General features: G+C 39.5%; 1 protein-coding gene across 4 annotated transcripts in view; it reads left to right on the forward strand.

Moving 5' to 3' along the window:
• PARG (poly(ADP-ribose) glycohydrolase) overlaps positions 1–21,969 on the forward strand; it is a 184,458-nt gene that overhangs the window by 19,894 nt on the left and 142,595 nt on the right. For all 4 annotated transcript variants that reach the window (XM_023761300.1, XM_006097553.3, XM_023761301.1 and 1 more), the window contains exons 5-7: positions 1,280–1,402; positions 1,527–1,610; positions 19,009–19,083. In XM_023761300.1, the coding sequence (XP_023617068.1) occupies positions 1,280–1,402; positions 1,527–1,610; positions 19,009–19,083 (282 nt within the window). The remainder of the gene's footprint in view (positions 1–1,279; positions 1,403–1,526; positions 1,611–19,008; positions 19,084–21,969) is intronic.

Genomic DNA, 21,969 nt, shown 5'->3' on the forward strand with positions numbered 1-21,969 from the left:
CTTTTGTGTTTTAAAATATCTTCTTTCTCAAACATTTACTGAATGCTTATTATAAATAGCATATGTGTATACAAACATAAATGTGCATATTTACATATATGTGTATACATTATACATATAAATACATGCTTTATTCTTTAGTAAATATTCAGAATACAAAGTTAATATGATTATTATTATTCTCAAGAAGATTAGAGTCTAGTGGGGTAAGGAAAAACCATTGTGCTCTACTATGATAATGACCTAATAAAAGAAGAGGGAGTAAACCAGTGGTTCTCAACCTTCCTAATGCCGTGACTCTTTAATACAGTTCCTCATGTTGTGGTGACCCCCAACCATAAAATTATTTTCGTTGCTACTTCATAACTGTAATTTTGCTACTGTAAACAATATGTAATTATATATGTGTTTTCTGATGGTCTTAGGCGACCCCTGTGAAAGGGTCGTTTGACCCCCCCAAAGGGGTCGTGACCCACAGGTTGAGAACCACTGGTAAACGAACTACCATTTAAAAGTTTTTGAAGACTTCTTAGAGGAAATGAAAATTGGGCTGAGTGTTAAAGGTCAGAATAGATGTTTAACCAGATAGTGTTTGGATAAGACAAGATGTTAAAAACTGGGAATATCATTTGGAATCAGAGTATAGGCAGAGAGGAGTCATTATAAGATTAGAAGCCTGGAGCCTGGCTGATGTGACTCAGCAGTTGAGCATCTATCTATGAACCAGGAGGTCACACTTCGATTCTCGGTCAGGGCACATGCCTGGGTTGCAGGCTGGATCCCCAGTAGGAGGTGTGCAGGAGGCAGTCGATCAATGATCCTCTCTCATTATTGATGCTTTATCTCTCTCTCCCTCTCTTCCTCTCTGAAATCAATAACAGTATATTTAATTTTTTAAAATAAGGGGGGTGGGCTTGGGAATACTTGAGAAAGATAATGTCATTCTCAAATGAGCATGAAATGTGAAAGAGGGATGAATGTTCTGGGAACAGCTGGAGTGAGGGAAAGGGATAGAAGGCTGTTGGCAGAAATTCAGGCAAGGAATAATGAGGATTAGAGGCCTCGATGGGATGGAGATAGATGTCCAGAGCATGGTGACCAGGCAACAGATTAAATGGAGGTAAGGAGTGGAAACTGCTAAGCAGCTTAAGAAGGTCTCTTCCCTAGGAGCTAGTCTGTATTTTGTAGCATTTGCTTTGGCTGCTTTATTTGACTTCTTTTGTAGATGATACACCTAGTTTTTATACACTTACAATTTTCTTGTTAATCTCTCTTCCAGGTAGATCTTTTACGGGCAGGAGAAGTTCCTAAACCTTTTCCAACACATTTTAAAGATTTGTGGGACAATAAGCATGTAAAGATGCCTTGTTCAGAACAAAACTTGTACCCTGTGGAAGATGAGGTAAAAACAAAGCTCATATTCCTTTAGTCTTTGGTAGTTTAGTACATTCTTGTTTGACTCTTGCTTCTATGATGCAAAAAAACTTAGAGTAGTTTTCTCATTTGTTTTTTTCTTTTCCTCAAAGAATGGTGAGCGAACTGCAGGGAGCAGGTGGGAGCTCATTCAGACTGCACTTCTCAACAAATTCACAAGACCCCAAAACCTGAAGGTATGTTCTTTTTGCTATTCTTGCCTCTTACATGCAGTTCTTAGTGATGGGCCCTGTGTCTCCTTCCTCAAAGACATTTTTTGATCTTTAATGTACTCAGGTAACAGCATTATTTATATGCAAGGTGCTTTCTTCCTGAGGAACTCTATTTAGAGACATTCTTGGTTTCTATTCCATCACTAAGAAATGAGTAGAAATATTAAGAGTTGTAAATGACTTGCCTGGAGCCACACAGAATAATTTGGAGAACCAGGAATTGGACTTCTGTTTCTTGATTCCCCATCCAATTTCCTTCCTTTCAAGCTTCTCTTTTATTTTGTTTTAGAATTATCATGTTTCTGAAATGTCTTCAAAAATAAATGAGGAAAGAATTATGATTTCAGCAGTATTTGCCCAAAGGGAAGCTGAGTTTCCTAATGATTAAAGTATACATTAAGCATTCTGTTTTTTTTATTGCTTTTAATATAGCTTCTAGCAGTTTAATAATTTATTAATCTAATATTTAGGCAATAATTTGTTTTTTAAAATATTTCATTTACGACTGTAGGGGCATTCATTAGATCGCTTTTCTAATAGCTACTAGTAAAATGTGGGTGAGTATATGTTTATTTTTGATACTATGTAAACTTTGAAGTTTTATAACTAAACAGTAAGATATTTCTATACTTCCATGAAATTTGGTTTCGTTTTTGGGGGGTGTTTCATTTTCTTTGAGAGACTTAATTTGTTGTGATAGTTTCTCAGGTTTTATACTGTTTTCCTTTTATACTTACAAGTTGTTCTTAAGTTTCCTATATCTTTCTCTAACTCCTATGGGTTTTTTTTTTTTTCTTAAGGTGAAAAAACATTGATATATTGTGCCATAATGTATTTTGAAAATTTTATTTCTTAGGGACAGTGGTTTTCAATTTTGTAATGTACTCCTTTTAAATGGAAGAATTTCTCCAGGTCTGCCAGAATTTACTTATTTTTAGTATAATGTTACATATGTACAAACAAAAAACTAGATATAAATTCTTCACACAAGTAATGTAGAGCTATGTCAATTTGAAGTATTATGAAACATCATTTTGAGTTGTGTTCATTTCACAGTAAAAGCAATTTGTAGTCAGTATTTCCTTTTTGCACAAAAGATTTTTTTTGTTTTTTGTTTTTTAGCAACATATTGCAGCTTTATTAGATTTTCCCATTTTACTGGCTATTTGGGCTCAAGAGGCCTTAGTAACCTATAACTTTATCTTTAAGGTGTCACAGTACAGTACATAGCATGAAATCTAATTAGCAGCACAAGATTAGTCTTGTCAACACAAGCAGTCATCGGCATCACAGATGCAGCAGCCTCCTGTTTTATAATGATTCGGTCACCCATGTAAAGATATTGCTGCTAGCCGAACCGGTTTGGCTCAGTGGATAGAGCGTCGGCCTGCGGACTCAAGGGTCCCAGGTTCGATTCCGGTCAGGGGCATGTACCTTGGTTGCGGGCACATCCCTACTGGGGGCTGTGCAGGAGGCAGCTGATCGATCTCTCTCATCGATGTTTCTAACTCTCTATCCCTCTCCCTTCTTCTCTGTAAAAATTCAATAAAATATATATATAAAAAAAAAAGATATTGCTGCTATTGTGCAAGTTTTTATTCCAGAAAAGTTTCCCAGACCAGGACTAATTAATGACAGATACCAGCTGATGCCATTTTGCCGATTAAGTCAAAACTCTGCCTTATATTTAGAATGAGAAAGGTAGCAAGTTTATGAACAATAATTTTTTCTTTTTTTTTTTCATTACTGTTGTTACAACTTTAATTCTATATATAAAACTCACAAGACATTATTTTATACAGTGAATATTTATGTAGATTTACCCACATTTTTACCATTTTCATTGTTATTTACTCCTTCCTATATTTCTTTTTTTAAAATATATTTTTTATTGATTAATACATTACATATGTGTCCTTATCCCCACATTACCCCCTACTCCCCCCCCCCCCCCCCCCCACTCATGCCCTCACCCTCCCGTTGTCCGTGTCCATTGGTTAGGCCTATATGCTTGCATATAAGTCCTTTGGTTGATCTTTCCCCCTTACCCCCACCCTCCCCGACCTTCCCTCCAAGGCCAGACAGTCCAATCAATGCCTCTCCGTCTCTGGATCAGTCCTTGTTCATCAGTTTATGTTGTTCCTTATATTCCACAAATGAGTGAGATCATGTGGTATTTATCCTTCTCTGACTGGCTTATTTCACTTAGCATAATGCTCTCCAGTTCCATCCATGCTGTGGCAAATGGTAAGAGTTCCTTTTTCTTCTTCCTCTTCTTAAAGAATACCTTTCAGCATTTCATATAATGCTGGTTTGGTGGTGATGACCTCCTTTAGCTTTTTCTTTTCTGTGAAGCTCTTTATCTGACCTTCTATTCTGAATGATAGCTTTGCTGGATAAAGTAATCTTGGTTGTAGGTTCTTGCTATTCATCACTTTGAATATTTCTTGCCACTCTCTTCTGGCCTGCATAGTTTCTGTTGAGAAATCAGCTGACAGTCGTATGGGTACTCCCTTGTAGGTTACTGACTGTCTTTCTCTTGCTGCTTTTAATATTCTCTCTTTGTCTTTGCTCTTGGCATTTTAATTATGATGTGTCTTGGTGTGGTCCTCTTTGGATTCCTTTTGTTTGGGGTTCTCTGCGCTTCCTGGACCTGTAAGTCTATTTCTTTCACCAGGTGGGGGAAGTTTTCTGTCATTATTTCTTCAAATAGGTTTTCAATATCTTGCCCTCTCTCTTCTTCTGGTACCCCTAGAATTCTGATGTTGGTATGCTTGAAGTTGTCCCAGAGGTTCCTTACACTATCTTCATATTTTTGGATTCTTTTTTCTTTTTGCTTTTTCGGTTGGGTATTTTTTGTTTCTTCGTATTTCAAATCTTTGACTTGATTTTTGCGATCCTCTTGTCTGCTGTTTGATCTCTGTATATTATTCTTTATTTCAGTCAGTGTATGCTTAATTTCTAGTTGGTCTTTTTTCATATCCTCAAGGGTCTCACTAAATTTATCGGCAGTTTCCAGAAAATTCTTGAAAAACCTTATAACCGTGGTTTTGAACTCTATATCCAGTAGTTTGCTTTCCTCCATTTCTGTCATTTGTGACCTGTTTCTTTGTCTCCGCATTTTTTATGCTTCCCTGTGTTGGTAGAGTGGTTTTGTGTGCTAGGTGTCCTATAGGGCCCAGTGGCTCAGCCTCCCCAATTACCTGAGGTGGACACTCTTGGTGCACCCCCTTGTGGGCTTTGTGCACAGTCTTGTTGTAGTTAAGCCGTGATTGTTGTAGGTATCAGTGGGAGGAATTGACCCCCAGGCCAATTGGCTGTGAGAATCAGCTGTGTCTGCAGTGGGAGAACTTCTGTGCTGAAGACACCCTTCTGGGGCAAGACTTGCTTCAGTGGGGCTTTGGTGTTCACTGAGTCTGCCCCCTGAGTGTGTCCCTTATGGATCTGAGGAGTTGTAATCTGGATGGTCCCACTCTGACCACTGGGTACACTGGCTCTTGGATCTAAGGAGGTGCTAATTTAGCCTCTCCAGCAGGAGCTATGAAGAGATCTGCAGATTCCCCTTCCTTTTTTGGAGTTTGGAGGTGCCCAGATGAGGCCCAGTTGTGAAGCAATGCAAGCTGCTGTGGGGCCTTGGGCCTTCTCTTGGAAGTTCTGGGTCTGTCTGACCCAGCTGCAGTTTGTTAGGTAATTATCAGATTGCAAAGGGCCAGGGCATTCATATGCAAAAGCCTCTGCCGCAGCCTGGGTGGGGCGGGGTCTCAGGGAATCAACAGGGCGGAGCAAGCAGCTATGGCTGATCCTCAGCCCTGCCCTAAGGGGCCGTGCGTCTCAGTGTCCCGGTAATTGCTGCAAGCACCTCTGAGGGAAAGCCGCCCTCAAGTTCCGAGTTCTGCCTGCTGCCAGACAGTCCAGTTTCTCCCCGTATGAGTCCTGGGTCCCCAGAGACTTCCCAGAACCGGAGTTCAGAGCAGTCGGGAGCTTGTGACTCCCTCCCGATTCAAAAAGACAGCCGCGTCCTCAGGTGCCAGCCCCTTTCCGCACGCGCTCGAGCCTCCATACCTCTGCACTTTACTTCCGCAGCTTCTCTGAGTCTCAGTGTGCTTTTCTCTTTCCTTCTAGTTGTAGAATTTCCACTCAGCCAGCCTTCCTGTGGTTCTGGATGATGGCCGTTTTGTCTTTTCATTTTATTTTTGAAGTTGTTGTGGGAGGCAGCAATTTCCGGTGTTTACCTATGCCGCCATCTTGGTTTCTCCTCCAGTAATTTTTTCTTTTGGGTCCCTATTCCTACACTGCCACACATATTCTCTCCTCAGTGTGTCCCTTATTCAATCACCTAAAATCCTGACATGACCCATGGATACTCTCCAAGTAAGAGGGGTGTTTAGGATTTTGTTCAGTGCAGGGGAAGGGACTAGATCAGCCGTGGGCAAACTACAGCCCTCGGGCTGGATCCGGCCCGTTTGAAATGAATAAAACTAAAAAAAACAAGACTGTACCCTTTTATGTAATGATGTTTACTTTGAATTTATATTAGTTCACACAAACACTCCATCCATGCTTTTGTTCCGGCTCTCCGGTCCAGTTTGAGAACCCATTGTGTCCCTCGAGTCAAAAAGTTTGCCCACTCCTGGACTAGATGGTGGGTGAATGGACAACATGACAAAAGGGGGCAAAAAGGAAGCCTTCTGAAACCTTCTCATAATAAAAATGTTCTTCATGACACCTCTCGGTGTAAAGAAGTTTATTCTGATGATTAAAGACTTGTGTGACCGAGTAAGGCAGTTTCTTGAACTATCCCCACCCTCTAATTTCCCTTAAAATCTGTGGGACAACAAGGGAGGAAGCATATACATTCCTTTCCAAATGAGGACCATGTGACTCCTGCCAGAAGGTAATTTTACCGTACTGGCTCCTGACACAGGAGCCTCAGTCAGCCATTTGCAATGGGCAGTTATAGCTGCACACTTTGGAACCTGTCAGGCCTCTGAGTCTTTTTGTTGTTAATCCTCATCTGAGGATATTTTTTCACTGATTTTTATTTTTATTTATTTTTATTTTTTAAAATACATTTTTTTTATATTTCTTCATCAACTTTTTATTTTTTTTAATTTTTTTTTAATTTTTTTAAATCTTTATTGTTCAGATTACATTTGTTCCTCTTTTTTTCCCCCCCATAACTCCCCTCCTCCCAGTTCCCGCCCCACCCTCCGCCCTCACTCCCCACCCACTGTCCTCATCCATAGGTGCACAATTTTTGTCCAGTCTCTTCCCGAATCTCCCATTCCCCTTTCCCCCCCAAGAATAGTCTGTCCATTCCCTTTCTATGTCCCTGATTCATTATAATCACCAGTTCATTCTGTACATCAGATTATTTATTCACTTGATTCTTAGATTCACTTGTTGATAGATGCATGTTTGTTGTTCACTATTTGTATCTTTACCTTTTTCTTCTTCCTCTTCTTAAAGGATACCTTTCAGCATTTCGTATAATACTGGTTTAGTGGTGATGAACTCCTTTAGCTTTTTCTTATCTGTGAAGCTCTTTATCTGACCTTCAATTCTGATTGATAGCTTTGCTGGATAAAGTAATCTTGGTTGTAGGTTCTTGCTATTCATCACTTTGAATATTTCTTGCCACTCCCTTCTGGCCTGCAAAGTTTCTGTTGAGAAATCAGCTGACAGTCGTATGGGTATTCCCTTGTAGGTAACTGAGTTTCTTTCTCTTGCTGCTTTTAAGATTCTCTGTTTGTCTTTTGCTCTTGGCATTTTAATGATGATGTGTCTTGGTGTGGTCCTCTTTGGATTCCTTTTGTTTGGGGTTCTCTGCGCTTCCTGGACCTGTAAGTCTATTTCTTTCACCAGGTGGGGGAAGTTTTCTGTCATTATTTCTTCAAATAGGTTTTCAATATCTTGCTCTCTCTCATCTTCTGGTACCCCTATAATTCTGATGTTGGTACGTTTGAAGCTGTCCCAGAGGCTCCTTACACTATCTTCGTATTTTGGGGTTCTTTTTTCATTTTGCTTTTCTGGTTGGGTGTTTCTTGCTTCTTCGCATTTCAAATCTTTGACTTGATTCTTGCCCTCCTCTGGTCTGCTGTTGGGAGTCTGTATAATATTCTTTATTTCAGTCAGTGTATGCTTACTTTCTAGATGGTCCTTTATCACACCATCGAGGATCTCATTAGATTTCCTGTACATCTCATCAAGTTTATCGACAGACTCTAGAAGCCTCTTGAGAGACCTCAAAAGTGTGGTTCTGAACTCACTATCCTCCCTTGATAGTTTTGTCCTGTTTCTTTGTCTCCGCAGTTTTTACGCTTTCTTGGTACACCCCCTAGTATTCTTTGTGCGCAGTCTTGTTGTAGTTAAGTCCTGATTGTTGTAGTTAATACTAGAGGGATTTGACCACCAGGCTGACTGGCTGTGAGAATCAGCTGTGTGGAAAACTTCTGTCCTCTGGGGAGGTGCTAATCTAGCCTTTGCCTGAGGCGATCCAGCAAATGGCTCTGCGCAGGGCTTGGGCGGGGCGGGATCAACAGGGCGGGTGGAGGGAGCAGTTATGGCTGCTCTCAGTCCCGTTCCTAGAGGCTCTGCTTCTCAGAACCCCGGCCGCAGCTGCAAACCTCGGAGAGAAAGCTGCCCTCAGATTCCAACTGATGCCGGACAATCCCGCTTCTCCCGTCTGAGTCTGAGTCCCTAGAGACTTGCCCGGATCTGGAGCCCAGAGTCTGAGACTCACTCCCGACTGAAAACGACAATCGCGCCCTCAGCCACCAGCCCGCTTTTCGCGCACACCTCGGTACCTTTATATTTTCCACACTGCGCCTCTTCTGAGCTTCGGTATGCTGTTCTCTTTCCTTCTAGTTGAAGAGTCTCTCCTCAGCCAGCTTTCCTGTGGTTCTGGGTGATGTCTGTTCTGTCTTTTAGTTGTATTTTTGAAGTGGTTGTTTGCGGCAGCAGTCTCCGGTGTTTACCTATGCCGCCATCTTGGTTATCCTCCTAAAATACATTTTATTTATTTTTTTACAGAGAGGAAGGGAGAGGGATAGAGAGTTAGAAACATCAATGAGAGAGAAACATCAATCAGCTGCCTCCGGCACACCCCCTACTAGAGAAGTGCCCGAAACCAAGGTACATCCCTTTGACTGGAATTGAACCTGGGACCTTTCAGTCTGCAGGCCGATGCTCTAGCCACTGAGCCAAACTGGTTAGGGCTTTTCATTGATTTTTAGAGAGAGTGGAAGGGAGGAGGAGAGACAGAGAGAAACATCGATGTGAGAGGAAAAATTGATTGGTTCCCTCCCACATGTGCCCCTGACTGGAGCCGGAATCGAACCCAGGACCCTTCAGTATGCAGGCTGATGCTCTATCCAGTGAGCCAAATCAGCTAGGGCAGGTTCTGAGTCTTGGTGTCTGAAGAGCATTTCAGTCTATTTCTATTTCAGTAAGAGTCATTGGAGTCTACTGTTTGATAACAGCAATTGGTCTCAATTTAATGGCCTCCTGCTGATTGCAGCATCCTGGCAGGTGTTCACAGCATCTGTCACATTCTTATAGGACTTCGGAGCCTCTTCCATAAACAGTTTGGGTGAGGCAACACGAATTGCAATTCCCATATCTGCCAAGTTGTCTAAGGCATCCTGGAAATCTAAATCAACGTCAAGATTTTGCTGGGGACAGTGCATAGCAGGTTGTTCCAGAGGTCTCTGTCATGTCCTGTTCAGTGCCAATAAGAATATAACTGCGGGTTCCCATGGTGCCACCAATGAGCAGTGGTTGTCCAGTGAGTTGATAATCAACAGCAGTGAGGGGATGGTGAGGAAGGAAAGCTCAGCTGGATCCCTTTATGTGAACTAACAGGGTCCATTGTTTTCCGTCTACCGCATGCTATTCGATTTTGGTGATATTTTGAGAGACATCATAGATCACATGTAGGTCCAAGTCATCAGGGGCTGTACTGAAGACCTTAGCAAAAGCCTGACAGGTTAAGAAGGTCATGGAAGAGCATAGTTCCCTGCCGCTGCCATTCTCTTCAGGTAGTCCTGACCTTCTGGAGAAACTATTTGAATGCAAGCCAACAGATGATCATTGACTATAATCTTGTCTCTCTTCCTGGCTTTTTCCATAGCATCCAGGGCATCTGGGGCTACTGGGTGGCCCAAGCCTCTGCTTCCACTGTGGATCATCTCACACACCCATCCATTATGGTCACTGCCCATCTTCGTAGCAGCATACTCATTGAAAATCTCATCCACAGCTTGAATTTCTGCATAGTGGTTACCTGCTCCTAGGGTCACCAACTGAGGAAGGCCTATATTTTTAGCTCTTGCAGAGACTTTATTGAGGTCAGCTTGTAGCATTCTCACAGTGCTCCTCACAGTGCTCCTTGTCTTCAGCCCAGGCATAGTCTTCTCTTATTGACCAGTCCACACCCATCTCCAAGGCTTCTTCCAAGTCTTTGGCATTCATTGGGATGATACCTTTGAACCCCACCCCAACAGGAATGTGGTCAAACATAGCTTGTGCAAGGTGCTCCTTCACAGGTGGGACTTCACTTTCATCTACATTGGTTCTTAGCAAGTGGACACCGCAGTTAATGTAAAATCTGATGTCACCTGGGGCACCACTGCTGCAGGGTCATTCATATCAAAGGCTGCCATAATCACAATAGCAAATCCATAACCTGAGACAGGCATTTTCTTAATTCCTCAAATAGTAACGTTCCCAGAGCATCATTCAGTAGAAAACTCCTTCAACCTACCTGTTGGACACAAAGCCCTTCTTGATTCTCCAGCAGTTTTTTTTTTAAATATTTTATTAAAAATTGATTTTTAGAGAGAGAGGACGGGAAAAGGAGAGAAAGAGAGAAACATCACTGTAAGAGGGAAACATGGGCCGCCTGCCTCCCGCACGCCCCCTACCAGGGATCGAGCCCGAAACCCAGGCATGTACTCTGGGAATTGAACTGGCAGTCTTCTGGTGTATGGGACAATGTCCAACCAACTGAGCCACACCTACCAGGGCTCTCTAGCAGTTTTTTGAATTTTTTCTTTATTTTGTTTTTTGAAATTTTTTTGTTACTCCTCACCTGAGGATATTTTTCCCATTGATTTTTAGAGAGAGTAGAAGGGAGGAAGGAAGAAGGAGAAGGAGAAGGAGAAGGAGAAGGAGAAGGGGGGAGAGAGAGAGAGAAAGAAAAACATTGATGTGAAAGAAACACTTCAATTAGTTGCCTCCTGCATGGACTCGACCAGGGAAGGGGATGGAACCTGCAACCAAGGTATGTGCCCTTGATCGGGAATCGAACCCGAGACCATTCGGTGTACAGGCCAACACTCTAGCCACTTAGCAACATTGGCCTGAGCTTTATTGTTTTTTTCTAAGAACTGCAGCTCATCATTATAGTTGTGGCTCTCATAGCCGCCACCTGGTTAGCAACTCCTGGCTCCCCTTTGAAGAGAACGGCTGTGCTGTCCGTTGCCTGAAGCGCCACCTTCTGCACATAAGTTTTTTAACCACTGATTTGAATCCCAAAGTAATATGCTGAGAAACTTAAAAAAAATACTGTATAAAGAAAAAATTTTCATTTTGTATTTGTTACTTTTCCTTCTAAGCACAGTTGGTGATTGTTGGTAGATGCAAAGATGGGATCTGTGTGCAGAACATTAACTTGCAAATACCAGGTGTACCAGTTACTAAAGCGGATTTTTTTTCAATAGATGGAGTTACACATATGTTGATATATATGTGATTTGATATGTATGCTATTTTATTGTATTGACAGCAAGCTTCAAAACTTCATATGTCAAATTTGCTGAAGGTGTTAACATCATAGATATTTTTACGCTTAAAAATGTCGAATTTCATGCCAAAAAAACCATTTGCTGGAAGTTTTAATTCATTACTTTATTTTGAAGAAAAAATTATTGTATACTTTGGGAAGTTCATGGTGAACATACTCCATCTCAAGATACTTGTGAACTCTGGATTAAATGCTTTAAAAGTGATGATTAAAAAAAAAAAGTGATGATTTCGATGTGAAAGACAAAGAACGTCCAGGTCAACTGAAAAAGTTTGAAGACCAACAGTTACAAGCATTATTGAATGAAGATGCGTGTTAAACTCAAACACAACTTGCAGAAAGAGTAAACGTTGCTCAGCAAACCATTTCCGATCATTTACAAGCGATGGGAAAGATTTTAAAGGAAGGAAAATGGGTGCCACATCAACTGAATGAAAGACAAATGGAAAACTGAAAAGTCATCAGGAAAATGTTTCAACGGCACGAAAGAAAGTCTTTATTGCATCGAATTGTGACTGGCGATGAAAAGTGGATTTATTTTGAGAATCCCAAACACACAAAATCATGGGTTAATCCAGGTCAACCATCAACAACGATTGCAAGGCCAAATCGCTTCGGAAAGAAGACAATGCTCTGCGTTTAGTGGGATCAGGAAGGTGTGGTGTATTATGAGCTTCTAAAACCAGGTGAAACCATTAATACTAATTGCTACCAACAACAAATAATCAATTTGAACCACACTTTGATCGTGAAATGACCAGAATGTGCCAGAAGACACGGCAAAGTAATTTTGCTTCATGATAATGCACCATCACACACTTCAAAACCAGTTAAAGACATGTTAAAAGATCTTGCCTGGGAACTATTAACACACCCGCCGTATCCACCAGACCTTGCTCCTTCAGATTACCACTTGTTCTGATCTGTGGCACACACACTTTCTGAGCAGCACTTCAAAACGTACGAAGAAGTGGAAAATTGGGTCTCTGAATGGTTTGTCTCAAAACAAGAAAAGTTCTATTGGGATGGTATCCACAGATTACCTGAAAGATGGGGGAATGTGTAGCTAGCAATGGACATTACTCTGAATAAAGCACTTCTAATGTTTCTCTTGAAATTATCATGGTTTCTTTTATTACAAAATCCTCCATTATTAACTGGTACACCTAGTAAATATGATAGTGGTAGATATTCTTTGGTTTGACATCCTGTACTATAATGGATCTTAAAATGGCTCAATCTTCCGATCATTTTTATCTATTTAAAGTACCAGCTTTCGTTCCTACAGTGTGTTGTCTTTTGGCTTTTGTATTCTAAAACCACAGTTTAATAATATAAACTCAAAAATGCCAAAACAGGCCATCCAAGAGTACTATCTAAACCAGGGGTCCTCAAACTTTTTAAACAGGGGGCCAGTTCACTGTCCCTCAGACCGTTGGAGGGCCGGACTATAGTTTAAAAAAAAACTATGAAGAAATTCCTATGCACACTGCACATATCTTATTTTGAAGTAAAAAAACAAAACGGGAACAAATACAATATTTGTATTTGCATGTCGCCCGCGGGCCATAGTTTGAGGACCCCTGATCTAAACTCTTTTTGAGAAACACTGTCTTAGTGCCTTTATGGCCTAAAAACAGGATTGTTGAAGAATTTTCCTATTTTTTTTTTAAAGCTTAAATGCGGAATAATCATAGTATTTTAAATTACATTGTCCACTCACCTTTTTAGCAATTCCTTAGTGTTCCATGATTACTTTAGGAAGGATAACTGCTTTAATCTGAATTTCCCTTGTTTATTTTACAGTAGATTCAGCAGAACAGAGTAATCTATTGAGATATTCTTCTATAATTGTTTCCTTTGTTGAAAGAACGATGAGGGTTGGGCAAAAGTAGGTTTACAGTTGTGAGTACGTGAAACACAGAGTTTATTCTTGTATTATTATTTACTACTAGGAGCCCAGTGCACGAAATTCGTGCACATTAAAAGGGAATTAATTAGCGGAGATATTTTAATATTGCTATTTGCCCTTTCTCTATAATAGAAGTGTGAGAGATGAAAGGAAATTAGTAAAATGTACATGAAAATAATATATAAATTTATTAATAAATAAACAGTAACAAAAGGATATAACAACAACAGAGGCATGATATAAAAACGACAAAAACATGATATAAAAACAACAGTGATGCAAACAATAACTGATAAAGTGATTAAACTTATTCTAATATCTCCCTGTACACCACATTAAGAGTGAAAACACTTTCAGAGTGCTTGACTAATTTCCCTTGTGATGAAGTTTTTAGAACTTTAACTGTAACATCACATGCTCTTCAAACTCGAGAGAAAGCAACATATAACTGACCATGTGCGAAAACGGGTTCAGGTAGGGATATGCCTCCTTTTCTAGAGTTTGTCCTTGTGATTTATTAATAGTCATCACAAATGCTGGCATCACAGGAAACCGTCATCGAATCAGTTTAAATGGGAGGCCAGTGTCAGATAGGGACAAATCAATTCTTGGAATCAGAATAACCTCTCCCTCTGCAGATCCTGTTAATACTTCAGCTTCGATAATGTTAGGTCGTAATCTTTTGATAATAAATCTGGTACCATTGCAAAGACCCCATTTACTATTGAGATTTCTCAATAGCATGATGATTGCACCCACTTTCAATTTTAATTTATGACATGGCATTCCCGAAGGAGTAATGCTATTAAGAAATTTGATGGGAAAATTTTCCTTTTCAGCATCATCTGTGGAATCAGTGGAATCATCACTCAAAATATGTGTGAAAAATCTCCATTGAGTATATCCAAATTTTCTTCATTTAATTTTTGAACATGCTCATTTTTTGGACAAAGAATTTCACGATAATATTTTTAATATTATCTATAGATATAGTATTTCCAAAGGTAGCTTCAATAATAGTTCCATTACAAATCATTTCACAGGGGATTTCAATAATATCCATTCCTAAATGAAAACTGCTATCAAGTTTGCCATCTCCAAGTTTTACTAATCATCTACTATAAGCAGAATCCTCTGATCTCATATTTGTTGTAAGAGACAACTTTCTGAAACATCCCCAAACATTGCAGTACTTTAAACTTGTTTGTACTATGGCCGATCACATTGAGACATTGTCGAAAATCTCTCCTCCAAGAAGGAGAACTTTCCCACCAAATACAACATTCAAATTTCTCTTAGTAATCTGTCTATGGCGTTTATAGCATGACTGGATGCCATGGTGCATTCATCAATAATGAGAAGTTGGGCCTTTTTAATAGTTTTAGCAACTTCACTGTTTATATCGAGTCTAGAAATTGAAGTTTCATTTAATGGAATCGGTAAGTTATATTGGGAATGAAAGGTGCTTCCACCGAGAAGTAAATTTGCAGCAATTCCTGTAGACGCTGTGGGTAAAACAGTACCACCACAACCTCTAATATGATGTATTAAAACTTTATACAGATATGCAGGTGAATAGGATTCCTACCTGGCAGTCCCCTGAGAACAAGCTGGCCACCTGTCGATTCTGTGAGGAATGGGGCTCCCTTCTCCCTCCTGTCAGGTTCCGGGGTGCAGGTGAATGGGGTTCCTGGCTGGCAGGCCACTGACAGCAAGCTATCCAACAGTGGATTCTGTGAGGAATGGGGCTCCCTTCTCCCTCCTGTCAGGTTCCGGGGTGCAGGTGAATGGGGTTCCTGGCTGGCAGGCCACTGACAGCAAGCTATCCAACAGTGGATTCTGTGAGGAATGGGGCTCCCTCCTCCCTACTGTCAGGGTCTGTTTTGAAGGCCGGCCACGCCCCCTGTTGGGCCAGACCCAGAGTTCTACCACGCTGTGGCCTCTGCCTCAGCAACCCAGGACTGACTGCTGCTGGGTGCTCCTGGCGCTCGGAGGGTGGGTTCTTTCCTCAGGCCTCCTGGGAAACAGCTCAGGGGAGGGCGAAGCCCTTGGCAAGGCAACCCAGGACTCCGTACTTCCACGCTCCGCTCCGAGGGCGGGTTCTTGCCTGAAACCTCGCCCTCCGGGAAACAGCTGGGGGAGGGCGCAGCTGTTTCCAAGACGACCCCTACAGGACTGACTTCCTTCTGGTTGGTCACGCTTCTGGCCGTGATGTTACACCAAAGGTTTTTATATAAGTAGATTGTATTTTCCATATGAACAATAGTAAGCCTACTTTTGCCCCACCCTGTAAATATACTCTTTTTGCTTTTTGATGCATTTGGTGTTGATTTAAGAGAGCTTAAATCATTTTAACATCTCTAACATGATTAGAGATGTTAAAATTTAAAAAAAAGGAGCAATGTCCTCAAAAGTTGATCTACATAGTAATATATCTGTAAGTGAAGTGTCGGATAATTTGCAAGGGTGGACTTCTTTGTGCTTTACTGAATTGTGCTATCATGATTTATGAACTAAAAACTCACTTAGAAATTGATAGCTTGAATAGAGAATGATAGGAGACCTCATAGTAGACTACTTTTGAGACCTGAAGACTGAAGTAAAAGTAGATGTTAGGAGTTAATACTAATTATAAAACCCCATTAAATAAGAGTGTAAACGCTACTTAAAGTGTTTTTTCTTACCAACTTTGAGGCATAATTTACATATAAGAAAGTGCATGTTTTTAAAATATGTAATCTGATGAGGTTTGCATACATCTGTTAAGTCCCCACTACAGTCAAGATACAGAATATTGCTGTCACCACCAAAGATTCCTTTTACCCCTTTGTGGTTGATTCTTCTTTCTGCACTGGTGCCAGGCAACTATTGATCTGCTTTTTTCAGTTTGTTTACATTTTTACATGAATGGATTCACACAGTATGTAGAATGAAGATTTTTGAGATTTATCCATGTTGTTTTGTGTATCAGCTGTTTGTCCCAGTATATGCATTGTTTGTCCATTCACCTATTGATAGACACTGCTATTTAATACTTTGAGGTTTTGAAACCAGTTACAAGTGATTAGAAAAAAAAAATTCTTCAAATCTTTTTTTTTCTCTTCCTAATGGAAAATCTTATATTATGGCTGTGAGAGAAAAATAAAAAATTTTTTTGGCCATGTTATTTTATGGTTGATACCCCCATCTTTTTTTGAAAGAACATGAATATCCCCTGATTCCAAGTAAAGAATACACACTTTGTTGGCTCAGTTTTTAACCTAGATAGATGCTTGGTGATTATTTATATGGCATGAAGTATTTTTTAGGAAGCTCTTTGGGAGAGTTAATTTTTTAAAACTTCTTTAGTGATGAAGAAATTCGGAAGATTTATAGTAATGATCTAACCGTGATTTTCAGATTTACCTACACTTACAGTAAAACAAATTTGGGGGTATGTATTATAAGTATTAACAGTTATTTATAAATTCTACATATTTATTACTTTATTGAGATATACACATTATAAAATATAATCAAAATGGAAATTTAAAAGAAATGAAATAAAACATAATTGTAAATAACAGTTCTTTCTGCAAAATGGATTATCTTATGCATAACTCACTCTAGGATTAAAAAAACAAAATTCAACTGAGTACATTTTAAAGATCTTAACAGCTTTATTCAACAATTCATGAATTTGGGCAACAGATAGAAAGGAGCTCCAAGGAGCTGTGCAAAATAAAGGCTTATAAAAAAGAAGGGAGCGGGAACAAGGAAGTTATAGTAGCAAAATGGATTGGTTGTTGCAAGGTCACTTTCCTCCAGGGAATGGCAAGGGTCTATCAGGCAGATAACCTCACTAGTGCCATCCAGGTGATTCCTGATTGACTGGTTTAAGATTCTGTTTGTGGGAGAGCCAAAACTGTAATTAAGTTTGGTTTGGTGACGTGGGGTTCAGCATGTGTCTCTGTTTTGGGCCTATTGTCTTATTTTTAATACGACTAACCAGTTATAAAGTACTGCCTATTCCGACAGTTAAATGTTATACCAGTAGATGGCGAACTATTTTAACTTTTCATTCTACACAAATTCTTAGTTTGTGTGAACTGCTGGGGGAAGATAACTATTAATATGTAGCTTATAAAAATAGTGGATAATAAAGGAAAAATACCATTTTGTGCTTTGTAGCAATGTCTCTCAATTATTTTTTTATTATTGCCCTTTCCATCAGGGATCCTCTTCTCATATTTGTTTCCTAATTTACTATCCCCATGACCTTAAAATAAATATATATAAATTATATATATATATATATATATATATATATATATATATATATATATATGTATAGGAAGGGAGAGGGAGAGAGAGATAGGAATATCAATGATGAGAGAGAATCATTGATTGGCTGTCACCTGCACACCCCATACTGGGGATCGAGCCTGCAACCTGGGCATGTGCCCTGACCGGGAATCTAACGGTGACCTCTTGGTTCATAGGTTGACACTCAACCACTGAGCCACACAGGCCGGACTGAAATTTTATTTTATTTTATTTTATTTTATTTATTTTTTGGGGGGGGGCACAAAAATTGCAATTTTTATTTTCATTGATAAAGCATAATCCAATAAAAACAGAAAAACTTGGTTCTCTTCATATTAAAATGATAATGTACTATTAATAATTTAGTCTCTTTTTTTTAACAAGGCAATCAACAATTCTGAGGAGATACTATTTAGATTTGATGAAAAATAATTGCTTTTTTTATAGGAAGCAAAATGTTTCCTTTTTCCTGGTTTATCTCAGGATATAAGACCTGGCTCTCTTACCTCTTTAAAGTTTTTTACAAATATAATTCCTAACTATAGTATGAGATGCATTGCATGTTAAATAGAAGATTAAGCTTAGCTGGGGGCAAAGGTGCTGGGGTCCAACCCCAGCAGGTCCAGGGGTCCCCAAAGGTGTGGACGGAGTTGGCGAAGAAGGAATGACACGGAGACAGCGTTCAGTTGATCAGCAGCCTAGCCAGGATCTCTAGCCAAGTTCTGGTCAGGATCTCCAGCGAAGTTCTGTGTCCATGTTCTCTTGCTAGGTTCTCCAGCCAGGTTCTGTCCAGGTTCTCCAGCCAGGTTCAGTCACCAGGTTCTAGTCAGGTTCTCTTGCCATGTTCTCTCGCTAGGTTCTCTCTCCAGGTTCTGTGTCTAGGTTCTGTGTCTAGGTTCTGTCTCTAGGTTCTGTGTCTAGGTTCTATCTCTAGGTTCTGTCTGGGGACTGAAATTTTAATACTGTAAATATACTGTATGTCTGTATACATAGTGTGACCCTTTTAATGTCCAGAAATCATAATATTTTATTTTTTAATCCCCAATATCTAATTTTTGTCTACTTAATTTGTATTAATTACCTCTATTTAGAAGGTATGCTTTAGAATAATTATGTTTTTCCCTTAATCCTTGACTTATCTAATCTCATATTTCTTAAGTAAATAATAAGTTAGTATGCATTCTGTTGGTTCATAGCTACTTATGTGGAACAGTTAATGGTAGGAGGAAGTTTGTCCAGCATTAAGAAATTTACTGGAAGTAGTTCATTAAGGAGACAGTCTATTCATAGATAATTCACTTGACTCTATGATGAGGTTTTTCTTTATGCTTTTTCCATAGGATGCTATTCTGAAATACAATGTGGCATATTCTAAGAAATGGGACTTTACAGCTTTGGTTGATTTCTGGGATAAGGTAAGAGTATGCTTATTTCTTTAACTGTGAAAATAATATGACAACTATAAAAAAGTTTAAGAAAAATATCTAGAATTCTGTCACACTAACACAATTATCTTTTATTTTTGTGGAAAATATTTCCTGTTATTTTATATGCATTTATAGGAACTAATTTTGAATTTTGTTTTATTCTCTTTTTCTTTTATAATTTTGTACCATTATCAACATTATCAGTGGCTGCATATTTTTTAATGATTCCCATATTCTCAGACATCTAGGTTGTATTTAGTTGATGTACACACACACACACACACACATACATGCACACACACACACACACACACACTCACACAGATACATATACAGTTATGTGCCACTTAACAAATGGGATACATTCTGAGCAATGAATCTTTAGGTGATTTTGTTGTCATATGAACATCATAGATGTTTTATACTTACACAAACCTAGATGATATAACCTACTATACATCTAGGCTATTTCTTATAGCCTATTGTTCTTAGGCTACAAGCCTGTGCAACATGTTAGTGTACAAAATAAAACAGCATGAGATTAAATCACATACAAGATCCATCACCACAGTGCTCACACCAACACCCTCCTAACTTCTGGCAACCACTAATCTTCTCCATCTCTATAATTTTGTTACCCTTTTTTATTGTTGAGTAGTATTCCATGACATAGATATATCATAATTTGTTTAATCATAGTCACATTTCAGGACATTTGGGTTGTTTCCAGTTTTTGGCTGTTACAACAAATCTACCATGTACTGTTGTGTGCAGGTTTTTACATGAACATACATTTTTATTTCTCTGAGATAAATGCCCAAGAGTGTGTTTGTCAAATTGATAAGTGTATTTTCAGATTTAGAAGAAACTGCCAGTATACTTTTGCTAGGTAAGCCTCCCAAAGAAAGATACTTTATATACAATCTTGAAAAAATTTTTTAAATTTTTTTCTCAGATTCATTCATATTATGTACGTTTTATTTACAAATAATAGAAATAGTAATTTTTGAAATGGAAACATTTTGAATTGAAGTATTTTCAATATTACATAACTTTGATTTACCTAATAGAGAGTAATTATTGAACTTTGAATATGTCCTATATTTTTATACTAGAGGCCCAGTGCACGAATTCGTGCACTGGTGGGGTCCCTCGGCATGGCCTGTGGGGATTGGGCTGAAACTGGCAGTCCAATGCCACCTGCTGCTCCTGCCTGCCGCTCCCACTTATCCCAGCCCCACTGTGCCTGCCACTGGCTCACGTCCAATCAGTCCCAACAGGGAGAGGCTCGCGCTGCTGCAGCGGCACTCTCCAGCCGTGAGCCCCGTGTCTGGCGCCCGGTGGTCAGCTGAGCAGCACTCCCACTGTGGGAGCGCACTGACCACGAGGGGCCAGCTCCTGTGTTGAGCGTCTGCCCCCTGGTGGTCAGTGCACATCATAGCAACTGGTCAGTCACTTAGGCTTTTATATGTATTAAATACATACATACATACACTAGTAGCCCGGTGCACGAAATTCGTGCACATTGAAAGGGAATTAATTAGAGGAACGTAATTTGGACTCACTATCTAATATCAATAATATGTGAGCATGAGGCAGTCCGAGTTTCTGAAATTCAGTGACATGAATTTTAGCTATTACTTTGTCAAATAAAGGGAATTTACAGATATCATTTAAAAGAGCACTCAGCTTAATATTAAAAACTCTAGCTACCAAGTCAGGTCTGTTTTAACTTTTTGCCAGCGTTGTAAATTGTTTGCAATATCTGCCCATTTGGGGTTGCATGTCATGGTTATGAATAAATCGGGTTTGCCATAGTTTATTACAGTTGCCATAGCATCCTGATATCGCTGCTGCATATTTCTGGGACTACCCTCAGAAGATGATGGAAGTATTATCATTTTACCAATCGGCACATTGTCATTTTCAGATCTACATTTGAGATAATCCGTCAAACCACTATATTTTTCAACTCTCAACTTAGATTGGTTTGCTTTGATGAAATTTATCCGATTGGCCTCCATTTTTGAATATGAATCCATGATAAACTGTTGAGTTAATTTTCCTGCATTTAAAATAGGATTAAATGTGTCCCACACAGAGAGATGAAATCCATAATACTGCATTTGTGTGACTCGTGTCCTTATATTTTGTCTAGTATTATTGTCTATTACACTGTTGTCTCTGAGTCTGTTCCCCAGCCTTTTTCACCATGTGGAAAAAGAATAGGATATGTCATTGCATCTAATGTAGGAAACAGGATATTGATTTGTTTCATTTTAGTGGCATTTGGATTATTGGGATCTGGTTTACAATGAATGAGCAAATCCCTTTCAAAAGAAGGTTCTCCATCTTTGTTTCTGAATATGACAGCAACCTTGGTTACACGGGGAGAATTGTAACTAACTGTTTTTCTCTTGCGGCTTTTAAGATTCTCTCTTTGTCTTTTGCACTTGACATTTTAATTATGATGTGTCTTGGTGTGGTCCTCTTTGGATTTCTCTTGTTTGGGGTTCTCTGCGCTTCCTGGACTTGTAAGTCTATTTTTTTCACCAGGTAGGGGAAGTTTTCTGTCATTATTTCTTTTATTTTTTTTATTTTTTATTTTTTTAAATATACTTTATTGATTTTTTACAGAGAGGAAGGGAGAGAAATAGAGAGTTAGAAACATCGATGAGAGAGAAGCATCGATCAGCTGCCTCCTGCACACCCCCTACTGGGGATGTGCCCACAACCAAGGCACATGCCCTTGACCGGAATCGAACCTGGGACCTTTCAGTCCGCAGGCCGACGCTCTATCCACTGAGCCAAACCGGTTCGGCATTATTTCTTTAAATAGGTTTTCAATATCTTGCTCTCTCTCTTCTCCTGGCA

Source organism: Myotis lucifugus, unplaced genomic scaffold, assembly GCF_000147115.1.
Source record: "Myotis lucifugus unplaced genomic scaffold, Myoluc2.0 scaffold_206, whole genome shotgun sequence".
Taxonomy (NCBI): Eukaryota; Metazoa; Chordata; class Mammalia; order Chiroptera; family Vespertilionidae; genus Myotis; species Myotis lucifugus.